Here is a 27,220-nt window from a genome sequence, read left to right on the forward strand (position 1 = left end):
AGTTACTGTAGAAAGAACTGACCTTGACTTTTAGCGTATGGAATCTCACCATGCATACAGATTGCCTTTAATTAACACTGTAGATAAATAAACTGCAGCACAGTGGAACACTCTATACTGCAATTTATTTTTCAAAAAATAAAAAAGTGAAAACCTGTTTTTTTTGTGTGTATGAAGTTACTACATTTGTGACAGTAAACATTTGTAAAAATGACAGTATAGCACATCTTTTAAAAACAAATTTAAGACCGAATACAAAACAGTTAGCTTTGACTGTAACAACACCTTGCCTCTGGAATAATTTATTAAGCAGTGTTTTACATCACCTCAGGAGATTAATTTGTGTTGGACATGGATGTGGAAATGACCATAGCTCTACAAGAGGTCTTTGCTCAGTTCAGTGTGAATTTCTACTTCAGAACTATCGTGGGGGACTCACTGCATTTTTTGGCATTTTCGGTCTCTGTAGTAATATTAAGAATTTCACTTTGCATCCCTAGTTTGTATACCTACTGGTTCACTAATCCAGTGGTTCCCAATTTTTTTTTATCTGACGTACCCCACGGTGCTTTCAGATGTGCCCCTTCACAGATAAAACTCCGTTTAGAAATGTGTTCGTTTGAATTGACTTAAATGTTTTTAACACAGTTAATTATTGCATATTGTTATGTGTTTTTGTTTATTCAAAGGCAAAGCGATCAGGAAATTGTTGATGTGTAAGTTTTATCTCTCTTAAGAAGGTTTGGCAAGTTTGTGATAGCAGTGATACCACATTCACTGGCAGAGGCTGGATGTTCCAGCTGTTTTCACAGCACTTTTAGGTGTCAGTTTCATCCTCTCTACTTTCCCGCTAATGACTTTTCATGCGCTCTAAATTAGAAGGTTGTACTGAGGTGTTACAGCTGACTCAGGATGATGTGAGATGTGTTTGGTGCAGTGGGCTTATCAGGTCTGGTAGTTAACTGTTTAGTCTGACAGTAAATATACTAAAGATGGTATCACCTCACCAATTTATTATGGTAGTTGTGTGTATATTTCTCCCTTAAATACTATCATGTGGACTTTTTTTTTTCTTTTCACTGAATCATAGTGTCTGTTCTTTCAAACTAGCTGAGTTACTCCATAATCTTCCCACATACCCCCTGGCAACTGCAGAAGTACCCCCTGGGATACGAGTACCTCTGGCTGTGAATCACTACTCTACTCTACCTGTCAGCAGTCTTCCATGCAGCGCATTCATGCAGCAACTGCAGATCCAGGATAGATCTGGTAGTCCAATTTTATTAGGCATGGGAAAAACTGTGGAAGGTTAGAAGTGGATGTAGATCCAATTGAATATCACCAAGACTCTGTTATAGACTTTGTTATTGGTTTATCCTGAGACAATTCGTATACTGTCTGCCAGAATAGGTGGTAGCCTGACTTGTAAAAGCCCAACACTCTCCTCCCTTTGAACTTTGCGAAAAAAGGGCTGGCTGAGCATGCATTTGGAAAACTATGCACATACTAACAGAACTGTTACGTCCAGGCACGTTTGATTTGATGTGTGCTTCGGTATGCACGTCTTTCAGTCAGCCTACTTATTGCGGTGTCAAACCGCCCAGGTAATCTCGTGGTTAAGTCAAGCTGGTGGTGTATGTGAGCTGTCAGTGAAATGACAGCAACATTTCTGACTCCTGGATCTTTTCTGAATCACACTTACACTCCTATTGTTTTCCTATTGATTTTTCCAAGCATATGCAATACAGCTCTTTTATGCAGAGATTAGTACAAGTTTGTATATAGGAGAGTTTTATTTCCTTGTCTATATTGAGCCCAGGTGATGCACATGACCCCAGTTTTTGGGACAACCCAGTCAATATAAATGTTACATGCATCTTTGGCTTATGCCTCTGATTTGCCTAAAGAATTTTGTTTGTCAGTTTTAACACAGCATTATTTTTCATTATGTATTACTTTAATTATGGCAAACAGTAGATTAGGGCTGCAACTAATGGGATCATTATCAGTGATTCTGCTGATTTATTTTTTTTCAATTAAGCAATCAATCATTTATTCTATAAAATGTCAAAAAATAGCAAAAAAAATAACCATTATAGTTCCCAGTGTACAAGTTGAAGTCTTATAATGTTTTGTTTTGTTCAATCACAATTCCAAAACCCATATTCAGTTTACAAGGATAGAAAACAAAGAAAAGCAGCAAGGTTTCTCATTTGAGAAGCTGAAACCAGAGAGTGTATGGCATTTTTTTCACTATTCTTGCTTTATATATGATTGAATTGATTAACTGATTATCATCATAGTTGCCCATTATTTTATGTTGACCCACTAATCAATTAAACAACTAATCATTTCGACTCTGGTACAGACTTGACCTCTGATGTTAGTGTAAAGCAGTTTTAAGAGCGGACCATAGTCCTAAATTTGTGTCAGATACTTTTTGAAATCAGTTAAATTGGAATGTTTTTTAGTTTTTGTAATAGGAAGAGGAGAATATTTAATCTGTATGGGTTGTTGTTTTATTTCCCCGGAATCTAATTAACTTTATGTTGGAGTACTGAGGCAGTAGTTTTTTCCATATGTCCGAGAATGAGTTTTGATTTTATTATTCCCTCAGTCATTTGTCATGAAGCTTAAAAGATTCACTGAAATTTATTTTCTATCTGTTTAAGATGTTTATCTGTATGCACATGTTTAACAATTTTACTGAGTAATTTTGTATTGACACAGGTGCTTATGAATGAAAGAAAGACTACATATGCTGCAGGCAATGAATAATACAGTCTTTTTTTAATGCATTAGACATTATGTATTTGTTAGTGTCTGTGTGTGATATCGCTGCCTTATATCATTCATAATTTTTGGCAGAAAAAGGCCTCATCATTTTGAATAGTTTTTACAGTCCACTGTATATGTGGAGTCCATATTCCAAGCCTTTTTTATTTAACTAATTGACCAACCACATATGAAATAACCAGTGCATTGTATCAGTAGTAATATAACTAACGACTTTGATTCTTATTATACCAGACTTCTGGCATTAGTGGCTTTGCTGCACTTTGCTGTCTGTGTTAGGACACTTCCGCAATATGACACTAATTGGTATATACTGGAAGCCACAGTAAGTCGCATGTCTTAGGCCCCTACTTGTCAGCCTCCTAATGGTAATTACATGAATCCTTTTTTCCCCCTAGTCTGTAAGTCCCTTTTCTGGGAAATCCAACATGGTGTGAATCTAGTATGAATCAAAATTCACAGGGCACTCTACCAGGGAATAAACACAAGGAACAAAAGATATGAAATACAGTTTTGTCAGGGAAATCTTCATTTTCCTACAGCCATCATACTGCACTGCCACAATTAAAGAATGATGTATTCAGGTAGAATTTTACATGTTGTGACTTTCAGGAAAAGACGATCCTGCATACCTGAGTAAACGTAACAAATATCAAGTTATTTTTATGGATGTTTTCTACAATTTATGACTAGCTTATAAAATATAAAAAAGACAATTCTTTTGTTTTGACAAATTACTGTTAACGTGATGTATGCACGGATAAAGTAATTCTTCTGACATATAGGAGGAAAGCGGTGTATCAACACCTCTTGAATGCTTTGTTTTCCTGGGTTTAGAGGTCCAAATGATGGAAAATAATTCATAAATGAAGCAGTGTATCTGTGTGTATAGTTGTGTTATGACAGAGCCTGTGTGTTGAGGTGAGTGGCCTGCATATCCCTATTAGATGCCGTTTTCAATTTACGTCTGTGCTTATCATTTGCTAATCGTTATTCATCATCATTACTATGTGGCAAAGACTGAAGGTTAAGGCTAATTCGTGTCCTCTCATAACCACTTTCCCTTTCTGTCCCTTTGTGTTTATCCTAGTCTCTTTCTGTCTCCCTCTTTCTGTCCTTCTATCTCTTTAAGTGTCTGTCTCTCTTTCAAATTAGTAACCAGATTAATTTTTACTGAGTAAGAGAAGTCAGCATACCCAAATGGAACATTATTTATGCTAATCTAACAATTAACTGAAGAAAGTTAAAGATTACTCTGGGGTAGAGGAAACCTAGACCTCCTGCCCCACCTGCAGCAATGTGGCCTCAATTAAAGCCTTTTAATAAGTGACCTCACCCCTCCTCGTATCCTGGCAGGGGATCACTGAGGAATAGTCTGCCCACAGGCCAACCCCCCACCTCCCACCATCGAACATTAATTATTAAAGAACATTCCACAACTCCAGATGACTGTAAATACAAATCACTAAATGATTTAAGACCTTACAATTATCTACCCCGTTCTTCACAGTAACCTTGTTCATAGCAGGACTCTTCTAGTCAGTATTAGATGAAGTAGTTAAATGAATGAATTATACCTAAATTGTGATATATAGCATCTTTGGCATGAAGCATCAACAGATTAAATAGCTCCTCAAAACTGCAATTTGGACATATAAACTGAAATTTTATCATGGCTTTAAAAACACAATTTGACATGTAATTTGCTCTATATATTTTTTTCAAAGTGCAAGGATTGGACTTGGAGTCTCTACAACAATATAATATACACACATTGGAAGCTTAAATCAATTTTTAATTTTAAAGTACTGTATATTGACCCTAGAGTAGTGTAGATAGTTTTAATTTTATTTACAGATGTTTTGAGAATACAATGGAGATGAGTGAAACGCGGTTTGTAGTGCTTAACAGATTGAAAAAGAAAATATGAAAAAACAACAGCAAACAAACAAAGACGAAAGTCATTGAAAGATATGAAAAGACACAACACACTTACCCAATGTTGTTTATTCTGGTCCTTGATCATTCTTGTAGCTTCTTGCTCTGTATGAACATGTTTTGACATTTATTCAGATGTACTATTTCACTCCACTGTGACACCATTTGCAAACTGACGACTTGGTAGAGTGATGATACATTTATGTTAGTTTGGTAATTGCAGTAGCAGTGGTTTGAAAGAGTAAAGTGCAGGTCATGTCAATCTGAACACCATTGCAGTTTGGTATCTGTGTGACCAAAACAGAAAAATCAAACCAGGATTGCAGCCTTTGGTGCTGTCTGTCAGTGTAAGCCCTCAGGTGAACCCCCTATATCTTGGACACAGAAAAAGTGAACAAAGAATGTTCATATAAAACTTACTCAGCAATAAACTAATGCAAATAGGTCTAATGCATCTCTGATGCCTTGGAGGGACATTATTGGTAAAGTGTATCTTATTCCATGGTAACGCATGCAAACAGACCAGGAAGCAAATTTTAGCAAGCTGTTGAATTTCATGCACAATTTAGTTTCTGTAAATTGAAATTGATGATGACAAAATTACATAATGGGAATACTTTGGCATATTTGCCCGGTGCCTTGTCAGGGGTGCACCTGTTGAAAGGCTCAGGGCTATGAGCGCTGAGATGGCACATACACCAGGCAGTTCCATTATTATAACTCAAACCCAGCAGTTGCATTTTTCCTTCTGGGACTGTCTCTCACCGTTGATTAAGTACAGGTTTAATCACTGTTGAGGCCCTGTGTTGGCAGTACCTGGCCTCGCCGCCTGCAACAGGGAATAAGCCTCTGGCTGATTATAGCATTCACATGCTAATAACACCATTCATATTACATACCTGAGGTGGCGAAACGTCCTTCTGATTATTTAGCATGGCTCTGGCATCTTGAAGGAGAATTTACAGCTAGTCTCAACTGTGAACTGTCAGTAAGTGTCAGTAAAACAAGCTGGTAAACAACTTTATGTTAGTGCCACCTTTGTGACAAGAAATGAAAAAGTCTAAATTTTTTCTCTTTCAGGAGAGGAGAATTCACCAGGTTGGTTATGCGGAGAGGACGAAGGGAAATCGATGGCCCCGCTTTGGTGTCCGCTGCTTTCCTGTCACATGCCTGTCTTTGCTATGAAGTCACCAGAGAGAAAGGTAAAGCTGTTGACACCGTTACAAGTCAAAGATCATTCCTTAAACAGCACAGGTTTACCATACCTTCTGATTTTTCAAAAGATCTAAATCAGATTAACTCTCATACAGTATACACGTATTAGAAGGAAGAAATGAGAAATTTCATAGTTTTTCCATATTTGTGTACTACGTATATTAATGAAATCTGTGTAATACTTAAAAATCACAAACGACTTGTCCAAAACCGTGGCGTCGGTGCAACATTTTTTCACACTTCTCAAATAAGGAGGGAGACATTGCGGGATTCAGCCTACTCTTTCACTATTGATGATCAATACAGCATAGCTAGAATATACAGTTCACATATAAACACTGGAAGACCATATCTGGACCTAGTTGTGAATGATATGGATAAATTCAATCAATCATAGTGTGTGGAATTTTATATCAAAGTGTTGATATATATTGTGATACGGTAACTCTTCTTATAGAAAAGAAACCACTTATATTTAAATCAAATAGGAATGTAAATAATACAGTGAGTTATATCCCTAAAAAATCAAGGTGCATCAGGGTACCATCACATTTAGGCCAAAACTGTGTAAATTCAACATATGCTCATTAATTTGTTGGAAATTTAAAAGGGTAGCTACCTCAGTGCAAGTGGTATGGCAAAGCCTTTGATAGCTGACAAATTCTTCCAGTACATATTGGCATGTTATCCAACCCTATCTGGTCTCAGCTTGGATGAAAATTTTACAGTATAACTCTTAATTAATAAATCCAATACAAAAGCAAATTAAATTCTTTGAATGCAAATATATAAGCCAAAATAAATATATGAAAAATGTTAATCTAAAAATGAACTTAATGTTGACTCTTGACTTAAAAGTATATCTGTGGTATCAGTGGTGAAGCAATTACTACTTAATACATACTGCTGTATGAAGGAATGTTTTTTTAATACTCTCGCTGTTATCGGTGTAATTCAATTGGATGCACAATAATTATACTAATACCATTACTAATAATAACTTATTAAGTATTTAAGAATATACGATGGAATAGAGGACATTTTCCAGATGGATCATGTTACAGTTGCTGTCAATTTAAAGTTTTAAATCACTGCATCTTCCTGAGCTCACTTGTACTTAAGCTGCAAAGCTTTTAATGTGTTCAGTGTTTCTGTACTGGCAATGTGTATACTCAGGAAGCCAAGTGCCTCCTGTAGATCAATCTGTCAAAGCAATTTGACTTACACTGATGCTAACTTTTCCGCTTTAGCAACTGTTAGCCCACAGTGATATCAGAATCTTTATTTTAATAAAGATTTTGTCGACAGAGATTATAGTGCTAATTAATAAAGCCATTTCCTGCTAAATGCTGTCAAAGTGCACGTGCCTTGCCCTAACAACTAAAAAAACATTGTCTCAGTGATGATCTCACTCAAAAAACACCTAGACTATTGGAATTACAAGGTGACATGAGAGCATCCCCTCAAGATGTTGGCTGAAGAATCTCGATCAATACAAGCTGTTAAGCCCTAGAAGTCTCCAATAGATCAAATGGTCAGCACAGTGAGAGATAGACTAAAAGGGTTTAGAAGTCAGAGGAAATCGGCTGAAAGATGATATTTCCAGCCACATTTTCTATTGCCATAATGTGGTTATGGGTCTTTCTGAGCAAGGTGGGTGGTGGGGGGAGCCAAATTACCATGGCCACCAGGGGAGGATGTTATAAAGTGATCATGCAATTATCTTAATGGCTGTGGGACACCCAAGCATAAATCAATGTTCCAACATTAGATTAAGACCTGTACGCCACCCCATGCTCTGCTAGCCATGTGGACGAACCATGAAGGTGAGGTGAAACAGCAGCTGGAAGTGGGGAAAGTGTTACTTTGACACGGAAGGGGGAATTTCCCAAAAGATCTTGCCGACGTTCCAGAGTATTCTGCAAAATTGTGTTACACCTGGCTGGAATCGGAGCCAAGTCAATTAATATATTTTGAGCCAGTGGGACCCTGCAGTCTCAGAGGATTTGCTCATATTCTCCACTTCTCGCACAAACAAGTGAAGCACCTGAGCACGCCAGTGAAGGGCATGGCAGCCAGGTCAGTCACAGATGAGGTTTCCTATTAAATTGTTCCATGTGGCTTTATTTTGTGAGAACTATCACTATTTCAAGTCGTTGCTGTGGAGGGCTGAATTGGTTGCTCATGTTAAGGCTAATGTGAGATTCTAGGGGAAACATTTATGCTGGCATTTCTGCGTGTGTGCAATTATATGTTCATGTATGTTTTTGTGTCTCTTTGTATGCTTGAGTTTCATGTTTCTCTGTATTTGTTTGACTGTATACTTTAGCTGTGCACTTAATGCAGAACAAGAATGGGTATGTGATAGGAATAGGGGCCTAGGTATCAGAAAGCTGAAGAGGTAAGCAGTAGTATTTCTTTCCCTTTTTTGACTAAAGAGAAGGTAGCATTAAATGGAGTGACTTTAAGTCCTTCATGCAGAGCAGACTGTGATTAGGGGCTTAACTCAGCAGCAGCCCCCTCTCCCTCTCTGTGTCTCCATCTTTGCCTCAGCCACTGCCTCTGGGACACACACGCCTCTCTGTGCCAAAGCTCCGCAGCATCTCTTTCTCCAGCTCTTGCAGCTTCTCTTGGCAGTCTGAGTTACAGTCAGTAGAAAGCATCAAGAAAAGGAGGCAAAAAAAGAAATCCCAGATTAAAAGAGATGTGGCCGAAGGGGCTGAAGCCATTTCCTACAGAAAATAAAGTTCTAAAGCAGCGTAGCATGAACAACAAGCACAGGTCACCTAAGGGAGCTCTACACACTGTTGACTGTGTGCAGCGCTGTGCGCCCCAGTCCTCTAAGTAGGAGCTGGACTGGGCTACTGGGCGAACTCGTTAGGCACCGGAGATAAACCTTATCACAAGTCCACTGAGTGAGAACAGCGGGGGCAGACTGACTCCTCTCAATTTATCTCTTTCATTTTCTCCTTCTCCTCTCCTCTCTCTCTCTCTCTTTCTCTCTCTCTCTCTCTCTCTCTCTCTCACACACCCTCACACACACACACACACACACACTTGGTTAATAGACAAACCACATTCTGATGGTTGTTTGTTGTTTAAAGAGTCAGTGCACGCTCCGTTTCACTGCCCTCTCTGCCATTTTGAAAGATGAAACAGACCAGGTTTGGCAGTTGGCCCAAAGGGAGGGTGTGAGGTGGTTGGGTTAGGAATTAATAGGAGATGCTATAGCGGAAAGGCTAAAAGCTGAACCAGATTTCTATACAGGATCATCAGCTGTTTCATTGAACAATTAATACAATTTTTGCACAAGAACTGTAGCATATTATTGCATGATGTTGCTTTTAACATGATTGATGCCTTTAATTATTACAGATATACAGATTAAATTTAAGATCAGAATTTGACTGAATCTTTGACGGAAATCTTATACAGAAATTTGAAATCACACTTGTGATGTGATTGTAGAGTACATAACTGTGCCAAAAAAAGAACCAAAGCTGAAGTGTCAATTACGATTGATCAGTTAGACCATCGACACCAAATGAGTCATCCACCATTTTTATAATTGATAAATTATTTAAGTCATTTGTCAAGATAATATGACAAACTTTAGCTAGTTCTGCCTTTTCAAAATGTGAGTTTTTACTGCTTTATATAATGCAAATTGAATACTTTTGGGTTTGGGGCCGTTTTGGGACATAACAAGCAATTTGAAAATGTCACCTTGGGCTCTGGTACTTCCTGATGGTAATTTTTCATTATTTTCTGACATTTTATAGACTGAATGAATAGTTAGATCCTGTAAACACTTGGCGTTCCATTTTGATGGTAATGATATTTGTTTGTAGTTACAGTACATGGTATCTGGAACTTAACTAAGCTGGACAACATCCACTGTTTCCCTTTCATCTCCCTGTGTGCCTTACAGAGTTTTATCAGCTATTTCTTCCAGTTCTGTCCAGCAGGCTATGCTAGCTTGAAGCCTGACGGCTGGGGATCGATAATGGATGTATTTATAAAACCCAATAATCTGACAGCTCAGCAAGCTGTATAACAACTGGCCTCCGATGGCATCACCTAGTGCATTGGGAACGGAATGACTTAAATTGCATGCCTGTCTCTATCTAGGATACATTTATTTTCTTGTGCACTGTATTTCTGTTTAACCGCTCATTCAGCAAAGCTCTGAAGAAGATCGATGCCTGGTTCCTGTCCCGATCTAACCATTCTGAAAGAAGTGCACGTGCATACTGTATGTGCAGTATTTTACGGTGAGGGGGCAGGAATCCCTTGGCAGCATAATGATTCACCAACGCCTCATATCTCCTTCAGTAGGAAAGCACCTCTTCCTCTGCAACTCTAAAAGGTTCTTAAAGATCCAAAGCTACAAAGACTTTCGAAATAGTAAAGGGACATGTTTCCAGACTCCATTTATGAGGCATTAGGCTAGGACAGGGTTGAGGATGGCTGCTATGCCAGAGCTCTTATAATACCTTGGGGGATTTCATCATGTATGCTTTGAAGTGCAGAATGACAAACTGGTAAAGGGTTTGGGCTGCATTAGGGTTAGCTTCCCTTCTCTTTCTCTGAGAGGATTAGCTTCTGTGTCTCAGCTCCGAAAACGGCAAAGCTTGCTCACATCTCAACCCTAATACACTCTGCTAGTTTACATAGATCACACAGATCACCATTATTATTTATTTATTTACTTTCTTATGTCTTTTCCTTTTTTGGATGGGGTGTAATTCAGTCTTGAAATCAATTAAACATGTTAAAGGGCCATATTTGTCATTGTCATCTAGTGAAATCACACAATACTGGGTCACTGGGTTCTGTGCTTGTTTACTGGACTCGCTGTTGCTTTTGGGGCATGTTGTGCATGTCCCTCTCACTTGCTGTGTCATCCATCTTCCCTGCTGATGGAGTGATAAGAGAGCAGCACTGTGCATTCAGCTAGCCACATGAAAGTGACTGCATGTACAGAAAATGAGCTTGTCGAGCGGCATCCCTTGCAGCAGCAAATACACTGTGTTCATGGCTACATTTATAGCATTGTCTGGTGAATGACTGATTTACGAACATAATGACTCAAAGCTCTTACAGCCAAGATCAGGGAAATGGCTCAGTTTGAAGGCTGCTTGTGTGTAAAGAACACCACAGATGAGATACTATGTTATGAAATATGGATTAAAAAGGAGGAGGACAGTGTGAAAAGATGGCCTTTCTCTGATGCAACGCCTTTCTGATGATTTATTTCCTCTCCCCCGTCTAGACTGTTTTTTATTATAATTTTTTAAAGGTAAAGTCATCAAGTTGACACCTTACGCAATGCCTCTTTCTCAGTTTTCCTCGAAGGTCGTTTGCTACCTTTCAGAGTAGCAGATATCAGCCAACGCTCTGATTTGTTGAGAATAGATGCCACAGCATAGTTTAAAAGCTCGTTCTAACCACACGTCCACTGGGGCGTAGCAACTCCCTTTCTAAGTCTGCAGTAATATCCTTCTGGCAAACAGAAAAACACAAACAGCAGGATGCGCAAGAGCTTTAGACTGTTTTGAGAGAGCAAACTCTTCTCTCACAGACCTGATCCTTATCAAGATCAGTTTTTTTTCCCCCGTGGATTGCTTATTAGAAATGGAGGATAATCTACAGTACGCAGGCTTTCCTGTGACTATCAGGGTCTAATGAATCATGATGATGACCAACAATACTGACTGTGCTGTGCTCTATTGCTCTATTTGGCTGTGTATGCTTCATTAACATTACCACAAATGATACTCAAATATGCCATTGGCTACCCATCAGCCTCGTAATTTAGGGGACATGTTAAAAATGTGATTTCTACTTCCCTTCACTTTAGACCTACAAAGTAATGCATGTTCATGAACACAAAATGGGTTTCACGATGGTGTTTGAAATGCATGGTTTGCATTTTAGGATTTTTAGAATACATTTTAATGCCGTAGATGCTCACCAAATATCAAGCATCATGCTGATGTTTTCAGGACATGAAGCAGAACCTAATGTGGCATCTACAGTACTACCAAAATCAACATCTGCTGTCTGTAAAATTAAATGCATAGATATCAACACATTTCCATGTTCTGTAAAACTGTTCTGATGGTTTTTGCAAGCTCCATTCTGCAGAGATTGTGGAATTCAATATATAATATCTCCTAATCAATTTTTATTCATTGTGTTTGTTGAAATGCAGTGAGAGCCGCACTCAGAGAAAAATAACTTCCCTCAAATCTAGTTGTAAATTTTGTAGCCACTCTCAGACCTAGAAGCTTTGTAAACATGTAACACAGTTCTCTCCACAAAAACAGACCACTGCTGCTCATCCTCTGAGTTCAAAGGGGGCAGACAAGCTTTTGGCATGCAGAATGTGAGAATGCAGGAGGAAGTGTCAATCTAATTTCTCTATTTGAAGCTGGATCACAGCAGACCTGTCGCTGTAGCTGATACTGCTTGGCCCTTCTGGCCATTGTGGCTCAGCTCAGCAAAACCCAACTCCAGACACACCAAACTTGTCGCTGTCACAAATACAGGGGGCAGTGACAGCACACAAGCTCTGACTGCTTAACACTCCCGATCAAAGAGGACCTCTCGCTGAGGTCAGGGCAGAAGTCAAACTTTGGCATTCGCAGAGAACAACTCTGAGGGAGTTGTGACAGTTTCCAACATCTTGGCAAATGTTTCAGGATTGTACAGAGGTCAGGCTTTCTTCTGGATCTGTACTTTGCCAGAGCTAAGCAGCATTAGCAATCAAGTTTATCGGATTTGAGTAATAGTTACTTTCAAGCCGAAACCAACTGCCGACTGCGCTGCGCCCCTTTGCGATATGTTGAAGTCCTATGTCGGCAGCAAACAAAGATGCAAGAACCATAGAGGCAGAAATATTGATGTGGTGGGTGGGCACTCTTGTGTAAATTTTGACTAACATGTTCAAAATTACTAACAGGGGGTGGCTGTGGAGATGTGCTTTTCATCATTTTTTATAAGCAACTGTGAAATAGATGTGAAGACAAGAAAATTCACCCGAAGATATGAAGTGTTCAGAGCTTCTTAGACATATTTTATTGTCACAATTTTTATTCTTATAATGTGTGAAAAAGAGTTTGAATTGTTCCAAATGTTCTGATGAAATAAGGGTATTCATACGAGATGATAAAAACGTGAGAGCATGGAGAAGTTACATTATGAATGGTTGCCATGCTTGCCAATCCCTGCCTCTTATTGGCCAGGACAGGAATATTGGTTTTGTTGCTAGAGTGGTAGCAAAGTTTCTGCGATGTGTGTGCTGATGTCAGTATAGAGGTGTATTGAAATAAATCATGCATATACCCAAGACTCTGTGATAGCATCAGCATTCTAATATAGTTATGTCATCATTACATCCTGTTTACCTAAGATTTTAATTAATTTACTAACAGGGATGGTGAACAGGATTTGGATATTTTAATTTGCGCTGTAATGACAGGATCAAGAGGATAGATTTTGTAAATGCCGAGTCTGGTTTTGACAGGGTGTACTAAAGAGATACATATACTGGATGTAAGTTCAGTTCTTTTATTATAGTTTACATGTTAGTAGTTACATGCACTGCTCACACTCTTGTGTGCTACTCCACTCATAAGCCCGGTTTCCATACTGTACAAATCATTTTCTGTTTTTTTTTTTTAACTCTCCCTGACATTAGAGGGCAGTGCATCGCCTGTATATAGTATATGAACAGGGTAGACACACCCACCATTTGACAGCGAGGTTATTTGTGAAGTGCCTGATCGGTTGCTGTGACAGTTAACATACTAATTACAGGGAATCATAGATGCTCTGGCAATGCCTCAGACCAGAGTCCTTCTCCGGCCCTGGGTTTCTGCTCGCTGTGTACTTGTCAAGATAGCATGCAGGAACAAATTATGCACCCAGAAGGGAAATCCTGCAGATCTGCTAAATGTGGCAATTCAGTCACATTCTTCCTCTGTGATTATACATCAGCGTGGAGAGGACGATAGGTAAAAACTGCATCAATTCAAAAGGAAAAGGGAAGAAAGGCCCACCCTTCTCTTTGATTTCCTATTGTGCCAAAGCAATCCTGTCTGTTGCAGTGATATATTCTCTCCATGTTTTCGGCTCTGCTAATTAGTCTTCCTGCTACTTGCTTTCAAGATGTGGACAACCAACACTCTGAATCCTACTTCATTTATTGTTGTTGGCCTGTGTTAAGACATTTAAGGACAGGTTGTCTTTACCTTCATTTCTCTTCTAAAGTAGGTGTAAATGTAAACTTTCCATTTAGCTTTTATGTGATTTAGAAAGTGTTTTCACTCAGTTTAATTGCTGTATGTTGAAACTAATGGATTGATTTCATCTTTTCTGTCATGAAAACAAACTCTTAGGTTGATCTGTACAAGATGGTTAAATCATACCCATAAAACAAAACATTTTTTTTTAAATATCAAAACACAGGGTTGAGACAGGGACCCCATGTGGACAAACAGTTTTAGGTGGGTAAAGAATTCTCATCCAAAGCTTGTCTGGGCCCTGTGCAGATGTCTCGTATCTCTGGCAAAAGGGAAGGGAAGATGGAGAAAGTGATTGACTAGACGGAGAAGTTTTGGCCTGTAGTTCTCTTTTGAACCCATTAATGCAAGGGCAGTACACTGCTTTCATCCAGAGTTGGAGCTGCCATGGCCGCAGGAGTCAGTGGTGTGTGTGTGTGTGTGTGTGTGTGTGTGTGTGTGTGTGTGTGTGTGTGTTGTGTGTTGTGTGTGTGTGTGTGTGTGTGTTGTGTGTTGTGTGTGTGTGTGTGTGTGTGTGTGTGTGTGTGAAGAGGGGGCATAGCGACACAGTGAATTTGCATCACATTTGTTGGCGTGTTGCAATCGTTCAGCTAGGAGCGGTGAAGGGCACGAGGAAGAAAATCTAAGCCGAGTCATGAATATGAGTTTGTGATGTCCTACCAATGTCAGACTGTGGCTCTGAGCAGCGATATGCAAAACCACTCTCCAACTTCATTCCACTTATTGCTGATATGATCTGTAGCATAGCCAGGGGAGACAGGGAATTGTTACTGTACAGACAATGGTTATTAAATTAAGGGAAATGTCCTGAGCCAGCTTTAATAATAAACTGATAGCCATACGCTGTGGTGCAAGTCCTAACCACCTCTAAAGGGACCTGATACAGGCATATCAAGAGTTAAAAAATCAGGCTGTCTACTTGGCCCTCTTGTGCAGATGGTTTAATCTTATTGTCTTAAAATGACTTTGAATATTCTCAGTGTAACGCAGGCCTGCAAGCACAGCAGGTGGTTGGCCCTTTGATCTCCCCCTGTAGATGCTGGTGGAATTTAAATCACAGGGTGACATCTAGCTCATGAAATCAAAACATGAACAGCAAGTTTCAACTTTGATCCTGTTTTCCTTTTGTATTAAGTTCATTAGAGATTATGATGTATTGGAAAACAGATAATGAGCAAACAACATTTTGCTGTCCGTGTATTGTTGTCATGAGAGTGTGAAGGTCCACAAATGATGTTTGTATAAGGGCTTATGTAGCATACTGTACACTGTATATGCTTGAACGATGAGCAATGTTACTTAAAAAAAATAATTCTGCACCTTCAAATCTGTGCAATTTGAGTACCAATAAGAATGAACAAAAAAATCCGTTACTACAATTTTGAAGGCCTAATAATGGTCAAAACTAGTTAGTTACCTCAAAATATGAAATGTCTCTTAGTATGTATGTGTCAGTTGCACCATGATGAAAAAAGGGGAAATACAGTTTTCATATTACTATAGAGTAAATTTTCAGGCAGGGAACCACTGCCGTAGAGCACAACTGACTGTTTCTTATCTAGGGAATGGCGAATGAGTGATTGCAGACACACCCATAGTCATGCAAATTTACCTTGTGCTTTAACAGGAGCATCATGTAGGATAGAGGGCATTTTGAGGGCAAAGTTGAATTGTTGAAGAATGAAAGCAAATATGTAGGTGTGTCATTGAACCATAGTTCAATTATATTGAAATATTATATTGAAATATTTTCCATTTTCATATTCAGATATAGCCTGTAGTGAGCCTGTAATCCTGGTAATTTGACTAAGAAAACTGTTGTATGCTATGCAGATGAAATCTTGTGTCTCTGGTAGTCCTTCCCCTCCTCAGTTACACCGGTCAATCGTCCACATTGCACAGTTGCTAAACATCACATTCTTCTTTGGTTCTTTTCTCCATCAGTTTTTCAGAACTGTTTTTCAGTTATTCCATAGATCCTATGTGGGTTTTTTTTCCAGTTGACAACGTTTTTCCCTGTGTGTGTGACTTTTATTAATATTGTAGCTTTCAGTTTTCATTTAATTACTTTTGCTTGCTTACCTCTTCAGTTAGAATTTATGGCTCATGAGAAAAAAGATTGCAAGAAATCAAAGAAGGAAGGTAGGAAGCGTCCTACTTTCGTCCTTCCGTGTCTAGGTGTATCTTTCAAATGCAAGTATGGATCTAGTATATTATTAGTTTCAAGAGAATTTCAGGGTAAGGTCAGAAATGAGATACTCAGCCAGTGTCAGCTGCAGAACAAGCTTTAGTGCATGGTGGATGTAGAGCATGGCCATAGCAAACATACCTGTTACAGTTACACAACTTAAGGTAATGCAAAAGGTCAAATCAAGACCAAACAGGGTTAACAGAGTTGCGAACATCCTTTTTTATTTTCATAATGAAAAAATGCCACTCTCCAGCAGAGCTGCCTTCTTGATAACCTGAGCGGCAACTTTGCAAAATCTCCCAGGTTAGGATCTTGTTTAGTCTGCATTACCTGTAGCAGTGCTCTGGATGTAAGTGATTTCAGGCTGACTGGCGATTCACTCTGCGGCCATCCTGCCTGTAGCCTTAGGCAGTGGGGTTGCAATGGGGAGGGAGCGCCAGCACCAGTCAATTACCAGTTAATAAACAGTGGAAGTTTTCTATTAGTGCTTGTTAGTGCGTGTAAAAGATTGTTGGAATGTGGAATTGGGGGAAGGCACTGTGACTGTGGAATTAGAAAAAAAAAATACAGGCATATTTTCTATCCCTGGGTCTAATATACAGCACCCGGTTCTCTATACGCATGCCATTTATGGAGATAATATTTGTTATTTGATTTTCAGCAGGCTATACAGTGCAATATATTGTACTTGCAAACTAATTTTCTTTTGTATAATCCAGAAATGTGTGCTCAGTAGTTTCACTTAATGCAGTATTTCATAGGTGACTATAGAGCATACTCCCCAATAAGGAGAATGCATTACATAGGCATGGTGGAAGCCAAACAATGTAATGCTGGCTGCAGTGTACTTGATAACATTATGGGCCCCTGATGAATATGATGCATGCACCCTCTTTGGAGAGTAGTAGTCACAAATATGATGTGTGGTAGATCCCCCACAGAGCAGATTTCTTAGTGCTTAGAGAGGAATATTGCCGTAAGGAAAACAGTGCACATGAGTAGCCTTGGGAAGTAAAACAACAATAATTGGATTTGGGGAAGTCATCCTTACCAAGGGGACACTGCTCTGACGTTCTGAAAGGCAAGAGCATCAATCATTAAAACCCTACCCTGTCATATTAGACCACTACCAATAACCACCACTACTTACATTTGTAGACATACAGAGCCAAGAGTAGAGCAGTATGTAAATAGGCAAAATGTTCACAGTAGATAAAAGACATTCACAATAAATGGTCCCATCCATTCTATCCTGTAGGATTGTGTGTAATTGCACACGTTTTACATTTATCTTCCAGAAAAGCAATGGATGCTCTGCTAACCATTCCCACCTGGAACCAGCATATGGGCTGGCGCCCTCTTGGGGTAATGGGTGGGGCGGACTCTCTGTCGACCATTGGGTCATTGTTAACCAGCAGCTGGGAGGCTGCCCTCTCATCACATTAACAAATCTCGCTTTAATTAGCTCACCCGCCCGTTTCCTTCCCAAGCTCCCCAAAGTCCTCCATCAAACCTCCCACAACCGGTTTACAGGCTCACCTTCCTCTCTCATCCTGCCTCCACACCTGAGAATAGCTTCAGCTTCTCAACTTCACACCTACAGCCCTGCGCACACACACACACACACACACACACACACACACACACACACACACACACACACACACACACACACACACACACACACACACACACACACACAGACAGACACAGTAAGTGCTATAAACGAGACTGACAATTGACTTTCAGAAAGCTTGGATCTCATTGATTTTTAAATAGTGCCTCACTGATACCTTATTAGCATTGGGATCGCCACTGATATGGTCATCGTTGAAGACCCTTTGTGCTTGTCAATATAATTTGCACATTCACAAGTGGAAATGATCTCACAGGCTTTGTTTTGATGCTCACCTGAGCTCTTTCCATTGGCTGTTTAAAGAAATTCAATAAGTGGACTAGGGGTTTACTGTATTGATCATAGTCACTGTCTGCACTTTAATGGGAACACAGTCTATCCTTGCCTTGGTATCCTAGTATACTTAAAACCTTGTAAGCCATTTATACAAAAAATGTTGCTTCGTGTAATAGACAGAATTTTATTCCAAATTGATAAGATAGGAAAATATGTCTCATGTTAATTATTGTATGATTGTTTGGATTTTAATTACAGTCCTATACGGAAAGAAGTGCTGTTTAACATTTTCAAACAAAATAGGGTGTCATTAGCAAATAGGTGCAATATTCCAAAATGAGTGTTCCTCTTTATACTCACAATTATTTTACAAGAGTAGGCGTCAAATTTTTCAAATAGTGGATATCTCATTAGGGAACAAGCCTCTTCAGTTACACGTCAGTTCTTTATCTGAATTATCCCAGTGCACATTCCTGCCTTTGAATACCTTATGAAGCTGTGATGGGACTGCTCTGATAGAGTGGATAGATCCCCCTAGTATTGCCATACAGACTCTGTAGAGTGATAACATACAAAAACAATCTAGTCCTGGGAAGAATGGCCTATGATGCTTGACATTCTCAGGTTACTGATAAATATCCAACCACCATCGAACTACCAACAGTCCGCTATAGTGCTTCAGTCCCTCCGGTCCACAGCCACTCCCTCTCTCTGTTCACCATAGGGCTTCCATATGGATACATTATGGCTGCTGCTTAATTACCTATCAAAAAATGTTTCACTGCACTTGATGGGGGGCTAGCAGAAGGGGAGAGGCAAAAAAAGACAGAGACAGGAAAAAAGAGCAGCCATAAAAAAAATGAAAGTCGGGAAAGAGAAATGGGAAAATGGGACTGAGAGATTGATATAGAGTGTGAGCCATGCATCTGTGTAGTGAATTTGAATAGATGGAGACAGGCATGGGGGAGTGAAGGAATAGCCTTGCAGTGCAGGCAGAGCAGTGATCTGGCCAGCATCCTATTTTGTTTAGTGTTTACAAATGCACCACACAAGAGAAAGAGAAAAGGGGGAGGGCCCTGGTCAAGGGAGGCTATAAATTACCTGTAATTGATGCTTGCCGCCGTGGAGGATGACAGTTAAAGACGTGTGGTGCTCATCACTGACCTTCTCTTCACTCTCTCCATCCCTTCTAAACCCAACAACTCAACAACTCACCCACCGTCACCTCCCACCATCCTGACAATACACAGTTAGCTGTTCCGACTGTCACATAGCCCACCCTTAGCGGTAACACACCAAAATAATAATCATTGCTCAATAGACAGACTTCTGGTTAGAGAGAGCAGATTTCACTATGGGGGGTTTGATGCACATCACCCACAGGCTCTATACTGTAAATGTCAACCTCCATCACTACTTTTCAGGCGAACAACTCTCCTATATGTCTAAGGATTATAGATTTCTTTTCCCTTGATGTTGGCTCTTTTTATTGATAATAAATAGGTGAAGAACTGCCTCGGTTCAGGACTTCAATCTTCAAGACCCTTGTGTATTTCCATGTTTGCCCAATTTCAGTTCTAAAAGTAAATGTCAAATACTAGTTATACTAACCCCTTGTGTCTTTTTAGTGAGTGTTTTAGTTTTAGTGAACATCTTGCATTGTTTTTAGTGTTGGTATTTTGATCTTGGCAATGGTAGTATGAACACCTGCAGATTATATACTGATAGGAAACTTGCAGGGTAAGTCTGCGCTTTTGTGTACATCATTGTTTTTTAGCATTCAACCAATATGATTTCTGTTGTAGATACAGTGTTCACACATTAATTCATTGAGGGCTTACAGTTATTTATGATATTCTTTAACATGTAAAAAGGTAAGAAAGATGTAATGTGTTCCTTATACTGAGGGTGGAAAGCCATCAACCCCCATGTGAAATGAAAAAGTTCTTGTTCATAGCTGAGTTGCGGCACTTTGTCATATGCAGGAATTTTGATTTCACATGCTTCCATGTAAAAAGTGACAAACCAGTGTTGGTTTTGTGGTCAGTTAGAAATTATTTTTTGTGACTACATCAAAGGAATAAAAAAATAAATTTGCAGTATTGAGCCATGATACATATTAAATCAATATTCATTTTGTCTCTCGTAGCTTGAAGCTGCACTCCATAATCCTGTTCACTGTGCTTTGCTGGGCTTCTCTGCAGCAAGCACCTCCTTACCTCAAGGCTACCTCTGGGTAAGTAATGTGTTGCTTAACACACAAATGCATGCATGCATGCATGCATATACACACACCCACCCACTCAATTGAATGCCAAATAAGTAAAACCAATGACAAGGCAAAAATAATGCATATTTTACAGTTGCTGATCATTTTAGCTTTTAACACAATTACCATGAACATTTTAAATGTCCTCGCTACATTCTGCTCTCATTCATTAAAAAAAGGAATAAAAAAATGTATCTCAAGGCTAAGAATGGGACATGCACCATTTTTTCTTTGGTAAAACGTCACCAGGAAACTAAATTAATACAGTATAAAGGCTAGTGGTAGGGAGCTGCTGCAGAGTGTTTTATGATGAGTAGGGCAAATTGTACTGCCAGACTATCACATCACAATCCCTGGATTTTTGGGAATTTAGGGGATCTGGAAAGAGGGGGAAATTCAGGGGGGGAAAAATATGCAGGCAATCTGCTATTAATCTTTAAGTTTCAACTTTTGTTCCCTCTCCTTTTTGAAGAAGGTGTGCAATTTATCCCCTTTTGACCTAAAAGGTTGCTAAATCAAGTGTAGGCCCTCCAAGACAGAGTACAGTTTAGTGTCTCAGACTTAATTTCTTTTGTGATGCTACTCTAAGGAGGATGGGATAATAACTCAGATGGGGAAAAAGAGATATGCAAGAGCTGGCATTTAGGGCATTGTGATATCAGTGTTTGAATGAGTATAGGCCACTCTGACCTTGAACTTCTTTTAGAGCACATACTGTTACAGATGACTTAAATGCCCCTGATCTTGTCCTCCCACACCATTTGGAGGAGCAAAGATAGGTTGTTCACATGCATGTGTTAAATGGTTTCAGTTCCTTTACACCTGCATGCGTTCATGAACAATAACCCATTAACAATTTCTTCAGCTGTTTAAGTGATAATGTTAATTCATTTTTAAAGCATTGTAGCGAGACATGCTGCAAAGAGCTGAGTGGTAAGTAAGGCAAGACCAAGTCAAGCCCTTATACAGAGAGAAGATCAAGTCATGTCTGAAGCCTATCAGAGTAAGTCTCATGTCGAGTCTTGAGCTGAATAGTGTTATCTGTCATTCAGTCTTTAAGGGCAAGTCCAAATCAAGTCATAAGTTTTCTATGTAAATTACAATCCCAGAGTGTTTCAGGATTCTAAATGCTGACAATCAAAATGACATGGCATTTGAATGTTTTCTTTTGAAGTTACGGTAGTGTTTTAAGCATAGCCTACACCAAGTCCTTAAATCAAAAGGCCTAATACTTACATTTGTAATGTATATAATCATCCAAGGCTAGTCTGTTACTGTTTATTTTTGGCTGGACCGCAATAGTGGAGCCAACCCTATAAATGCGAATGTTTGTGATTGACTGACCCACTGCCTGATACAGTTACATTGTTCAGCCGAATGCAATTTGACTGAGTACAGATATTACACCATTCGTTGGCCTGCTGAGTGTTGGAATTTCCCGTTGGCCTTTCCTCTTTCGAAATTAATTGGTAGATTCTCTATTGCGTCATTAGAGGGGCATTTAAAGACCGTGTTGCCACTTATCGCCATTGTTGCTTGATTCACAGACTGTTCACACCCCTTTAGAAGCTTTTCTTCACACAAGCACCTAGTGACAGATCTAGTGACTTTTTCAACAAACCTTAACTACTTTCTGTAGAAAAGAGTCGCCAGTGTTGCCCCATGAGGGCAGGGTTGGGCTTTCCCTGCACAGGCACACCTCTCTATGCATCTCATCCAACTGACTGAAGGTGTAGTCTTAATGGTCCGCGTTTCAGGCACTACTTCATACTTGTACCATTGTCTGACAACAGAAACAGAAAAACATGTAAATGAGAAAAGCTTTATTGGGAATTGAGCTGTATTAAAATACTGTATATGTGAGCACAGAGAGTAAGAGAGAAGCAAACAGCTAAAGGATGGTCCAGCCATATACAAGGTTTTGACCTAGTCTTGTTTATTGTTCCAGAATTTTAACAGATCAAAACCTGATACTTGAAACTTCTCACTTTCAAAGTAAAATCTTTAGAGAGTCAAGTCTAAAGTAAGTCAAGTTCATGTTAAATATTTCAAGTTCACATTTTGTGACATGCCCGGTTTTGAGTCCAGACTCTGTCTCCTAGCATTCTTTTCATAGCAGAAATTTTCAAGAAGTTAGTTTTGCCGCAAAAGAAGTAAGAGTTTTGATTTGAATCTTAGGAGAGGGATGCTATTTGTAAGGAAGTCTTAAATGACAGGTCTTTCACTTAAGAGTCTAAATGTTGGGCGGACACTTCTGTTATGAATGGAATTCAAATCTCATGAGTGAATTTACAGAGCAATATATTCCTGCTTGTGCAGAAGTTCTTGAAACCAACCAAGCAAACAGGACAAGTAGTTCCTTGAGCACTAAGAACATCTAACCTTCTTCCAGCACAGTGAATTTTATATACTGCACAGTACAACATTTATCCAAAGCAAAAACAACTGGTACCAACTAAAACATAATAGTGAAGGCCTGCAGATCTAGCAAGAATAATTAGTGGCTGAGCATTCCCGCCCCCAGTTGGTTCTACCTCCCTGGCAGGCTTGTCAAATAAGGGATGACACTAATCACGTTAAAGTGAGATGGGCTATGGGGATTTCTGTGTGCTTTGATCAGAGTAATGACATTGTGTCTAATCAGGCTGATACCCCAGTGTTTCCCTGCTTGCCTTCAACCTCCTTGTCCCACTTTTCCCAACATCCTACTTCTCATTTTTAGATAAAGTTTCCATTAACGTTGCCCTTATGTTTCTCATCTTATACAATTATTCAGGACACTAGCATTCATAACAAGTGTCAGTGATGGGGAACTTCAAGTGAATTTTTTCAGTATATCAACAATCTGTTGATCCATTGTTTTGGCTTCTTAATATAGCAAATACAGTTGAGCAGAGTTTGCTATCATGACCATTCTCCCACACTTCCTCACCGTGTCCAGAGCAATTTAATTAATGCTGGCAGAGCACTTACTGTTTGGGAAGTTTTTGCTTCTCCCAAGCTGAGAGGAGGAGTCTGTCCAGGGCACAACTCCAGATATCTATTTCTCCAAATAAGTAGAGATGACTTTGTCAGGACACAGTATTTGCATGGGATACTGGGGAGTCGGTGTGGGATTGGGGGATGGATAGTGGTGATTGTGGTGTGTTGAAGGGTTCAGAAGGGACTGATGGACATGTGAATGTATATATTGTGTAGGAGTCTGGGGGGAAGGCCTGGCTTGCCTCTGGCTTTGGTTACAGAGTCACTTGAAGTCGTGTTTTTTCGGGCTCCCTGCTGCAAGATAAGTCATCCCTATCTTCTTTTCACCCTGTGCAACAGACCATTATTTGTTCTGGCTCATTCTCGAGAGCCCACAGGATCGCTCCTGTCCAGATTCTGCATGCTGATACAAATCAAACAAATGATTGCATGCAAATAAGAGTGAGCATGGAGGAGAAGAGCTAAAGACTATATTTAGCTCATGTCACATTCCCACGATGTGATTCATACAGAGAATAAATCTTTGCTGTCTAGCAGCAAGCAGCAGTACATCTTTTTCAAGAAGGGCTTTGTATTCTGTCAGGATATCCACCTAGGCCTCACACAGGAGTAATGAATGAAATCATATTGAAAACCCACAGCGACACTTTGTTTAGGAATGGGAGCAATGCCACCTTAATTGGAACTGCATCAGATATAGGTTGCAGGGCTCCTGCTGTCTGTGTTTTCTCGGCATTGGCATTGACAGACTTACACAGAGGCCAATATAAATGTGGTACATAGGAAATCAAGTCTCAATTGAGGCAGTCAGCCAGCTTGTGGGGTGTGAATCACCTTGGGAAGCTGGTTGTGTACCTTTTTTGGTAACATCTAAGGTTGCTTTCTTGTTTGTTACGGAGGTTTTTTTCAAAACTTGTGCTCTCTTCCAAAAGGGAGAGAGATCCACAGTTGTTGATTGGTAGAAACTTATTCCAAATTGAGCTACTGAGATCTCCTGGCTTATGCTTGTGTGTACTTTTTCATTGGTACTGAGAACAGTGTCTTCAAGTGTTCAGTGTGACCTTGGATATGTTAATGTCAGATTTCAGTAATTTAATCGAAAATGATTTTATTTTCATTTTATCATGAACTGACTCCAGCAATAGGTCAGTCACTTTACCTTGTAAACTCGTAAAAAAAATTCATTGTTAAGCAACTCAGGACCTTTAAGAAACTTTTGAGAGCCTCTCTGTTCTTCACTGATGAAAAGATGGCAGAGTTTTAAGAATTGTTTGATGTTATAGAGATGACATTGTGAATCCATCACATTATGTCTTTAAAATTCTAAGTGATGTTCAAAAAATTGAGGGAGGACTACAGAAGACAAGGTCTTAAAGCATATTTAATTTGAACTTTTTTTAAATCTAAATTGCTTATAGGTAGATAAGATCATCTGGCTTCCGCTTTGATTAAGACAGTGAGCACACATTGCTAGCATGATCTAAGGGGAAACTACCCAGGTTCTGCACTCTGCTCTTCCTATCTCTTTTTTTTTCTGTTTGGGCAGAATAGCTTATTACCTTCGGCATTCTGATTCAGTCCATTGGTACAGCTTAACATGGGCTCTCAACCTCTTTCATCCAGGCTTTTTTCTCCCCTACAGGTGGCTGGTGGGGGAGAAGGTTCTCAGGGGCAGATAGAGATATTTTCCCTCAACAGGCCCATGCCAAGGGCTGTAAAGAGCCTGCAGGTAGGCTCTGCTGTCCGATGTCTGGAATATGTACCCGAACCTTCTCAGGCTGAGGAACTGGAGGCTGGAGTTCACAAGGCACCCTCAGGGATTGGCGCCAACATTTGTGTTGGATTAGACGATGGCCGGTGAGAGACTGACGTCACAGAAAACAACAGAAGCCTGAGGAAAAAAAAGCTTTTGTGTTGATATACAATGATCACAAATTATGTAATAAGATTTATTGGAAATAAGTTTTATCATCAAAAAACAAGCACAAATATCAACATAAGAACACAAATACTTTTCAGTATGCCCCACATCTTCCGTTGTAAAATAATATCCTGTATTTTCCTTTGTTACGGTCCTTTGAGATTTGTAGCAGTATAGATTTGCTTGTCAATATTTCATCAAAGCAAGAAATCAGAGCTGATACCCAAACACAGCATCAATACTGCTACTGCTGCTAAGATCAGTTTCATTTTCAAATCCAATAAACCTTCTGATCCCTACTGTGTGTAATAGAGGATAGGTTTAATCTCAGTCTCCTGTCATAGTTGCAGTGAATAATAATACATAGTTTTTTCAGACAGAGAATATTTTTGAATTTAAGATTTACCCATTGTGTTACCACTTTTATTTACAGTACTGTTTAGTCATTTGTTTTAGAATGTAAATCATATGTTAGCAGTTAGTTTATGCTGACTCATTCTCTTCCAATGTAAGTGTCTGTCCAGGGAGAAAGAAAAAAGACATACAGTAAAATAAAGAAAAAAATAAATGTAAGTATTTCAGCACACTCAAAGGACTGTCATCTCCAATTCTATTTGACATTTTCTTCTCAGACAGAGAGAAACAAACAGCAATGTGCATTTGTCATTCTGAAGAAGACAATAAGATATAGCAAAGTTCAGATGGGATTTCAAACATGAGAAAGACAGAGTGGTTGCACATACACAATGCTTTGCTCCAAAGTGAACTGTTATATCAAACTGCATGAAAACAAGGCACTCTGTCATTTTAAATGACACTCATTTATCATGTTTGCCTGTGTTGCTTTTGTTCTTCCAGCATCCTGGTCTATGGCAGCGTGGACACTGCAGCACAATGCCTATTGACCCTCCATAACCCAGAGGGCTGCCCTGTGCTGTGCCTGAAGCACTCCTCTCGCTTCCTGTTTGCAGGCCTGCGGAACGGAACCATGATGGTATATGGAAGAAATAACAGTGGTAAGGTGATTGCTTTTTTTGTTTTCAGAATAATGGCTGTAGTTTACTGTCTCTCAGGGACAGCTGTTGCTACTCTCTGTGTGTGGTCTGTCGGGGAAGTGAGAATGTGAAGTCATCATTAGTTTATATTTTTCCCATTTATTTTATAAGGTGAATGATAAAAAAAAGAAGCTTATAAACTAATTAAAAATGCAAAACATATTAGGGAAGACAAAAATTTAAATTGACTACATTTTCTAAATACAATTTTTTAAAATTTGTATGTCTTATAGTTATAGTAAATGTATTTCATTGAATTAAGTTGTTGTGTGCGAATTCAGGCATTTACTGTGTGCGCTACTTTCTACCAAAGCAATTCACAATAAATTATATTTCTAATAGTTGGTTATTTACTGATATGAGGTCATCTGCTGTGGTCTCTTAATGAGATGCGACAGTGAAATGTACTGAAAAAGTTTTTTTTGTTTTTTTTCAAATTGTTGATACCTAATTGGGCTTTATAATTTACAACAATATTTTTTCCTACGGTGAAATAATTGGTACAAATGAGATTTACTTTTTCCATTTATTATATATTTATGAAAAAGCATGGTAGTAAACATCTATTGTGTTGAAATATAAATTGTTCTCATTCATTTGGCCTATAAATATTTTGGTTATGTGTCATGAAC

General features: G+C 39.2%; 1 protein-coding gene across 4 annotated transcripts in view; it reads left to right on the forward strand.

Annotated features, from left to right (window-relative positions):
• The window catches only part of arhgef10la (Rho guanine nucleotide exchange factor (GEF) 10-like a), a 101,301-nt gene that overhangs the window by 56,669 nt on the left and 17,412 nt on the right, over window positions 1-27,220 (forward strand). For all 4 annotated transcript variants that reach the window (XM_040159757.1, XM_040159758.1, XM_040159760.1 and 1 more), the window contains 4 exons: window positions 5,815-5,936; window positions 20,511-20,597; window positions 25,255-25,469; window positions 26,392-26,549. In XM_040159757.1, the coding sequence (XP_040015691.1) occupies window positions 5,815-5,936; window positions 20,511-20,597; window positions 25,255-25,469; window positions 26,392-26,549 (582 nt within the window). The remainder of the gene's footprint in view (window positions 1-5,814; window positions 5,937-20,510; window positions 20,598-25,254; window positions 25,470-26,391; window positions 26,550-27,220) is intronic.

Source organism: Xiphias gladius, chromosome 21 (genome assembly GCF_016859285.1).
Source record: "Xiphias gladius isolate SHS-SW01 ecotype Sanya breed wild chromosome 21, ASM1685928v1, whole genome shotgun sequence".
NCBI classification, from domain to species: domain Eukaryota; kingdom Metazoa; phylum Chordata; class Actinopteri; order Istiophoriformes; family Xiphiidae; genus Xiphias; species Xiphias gladius.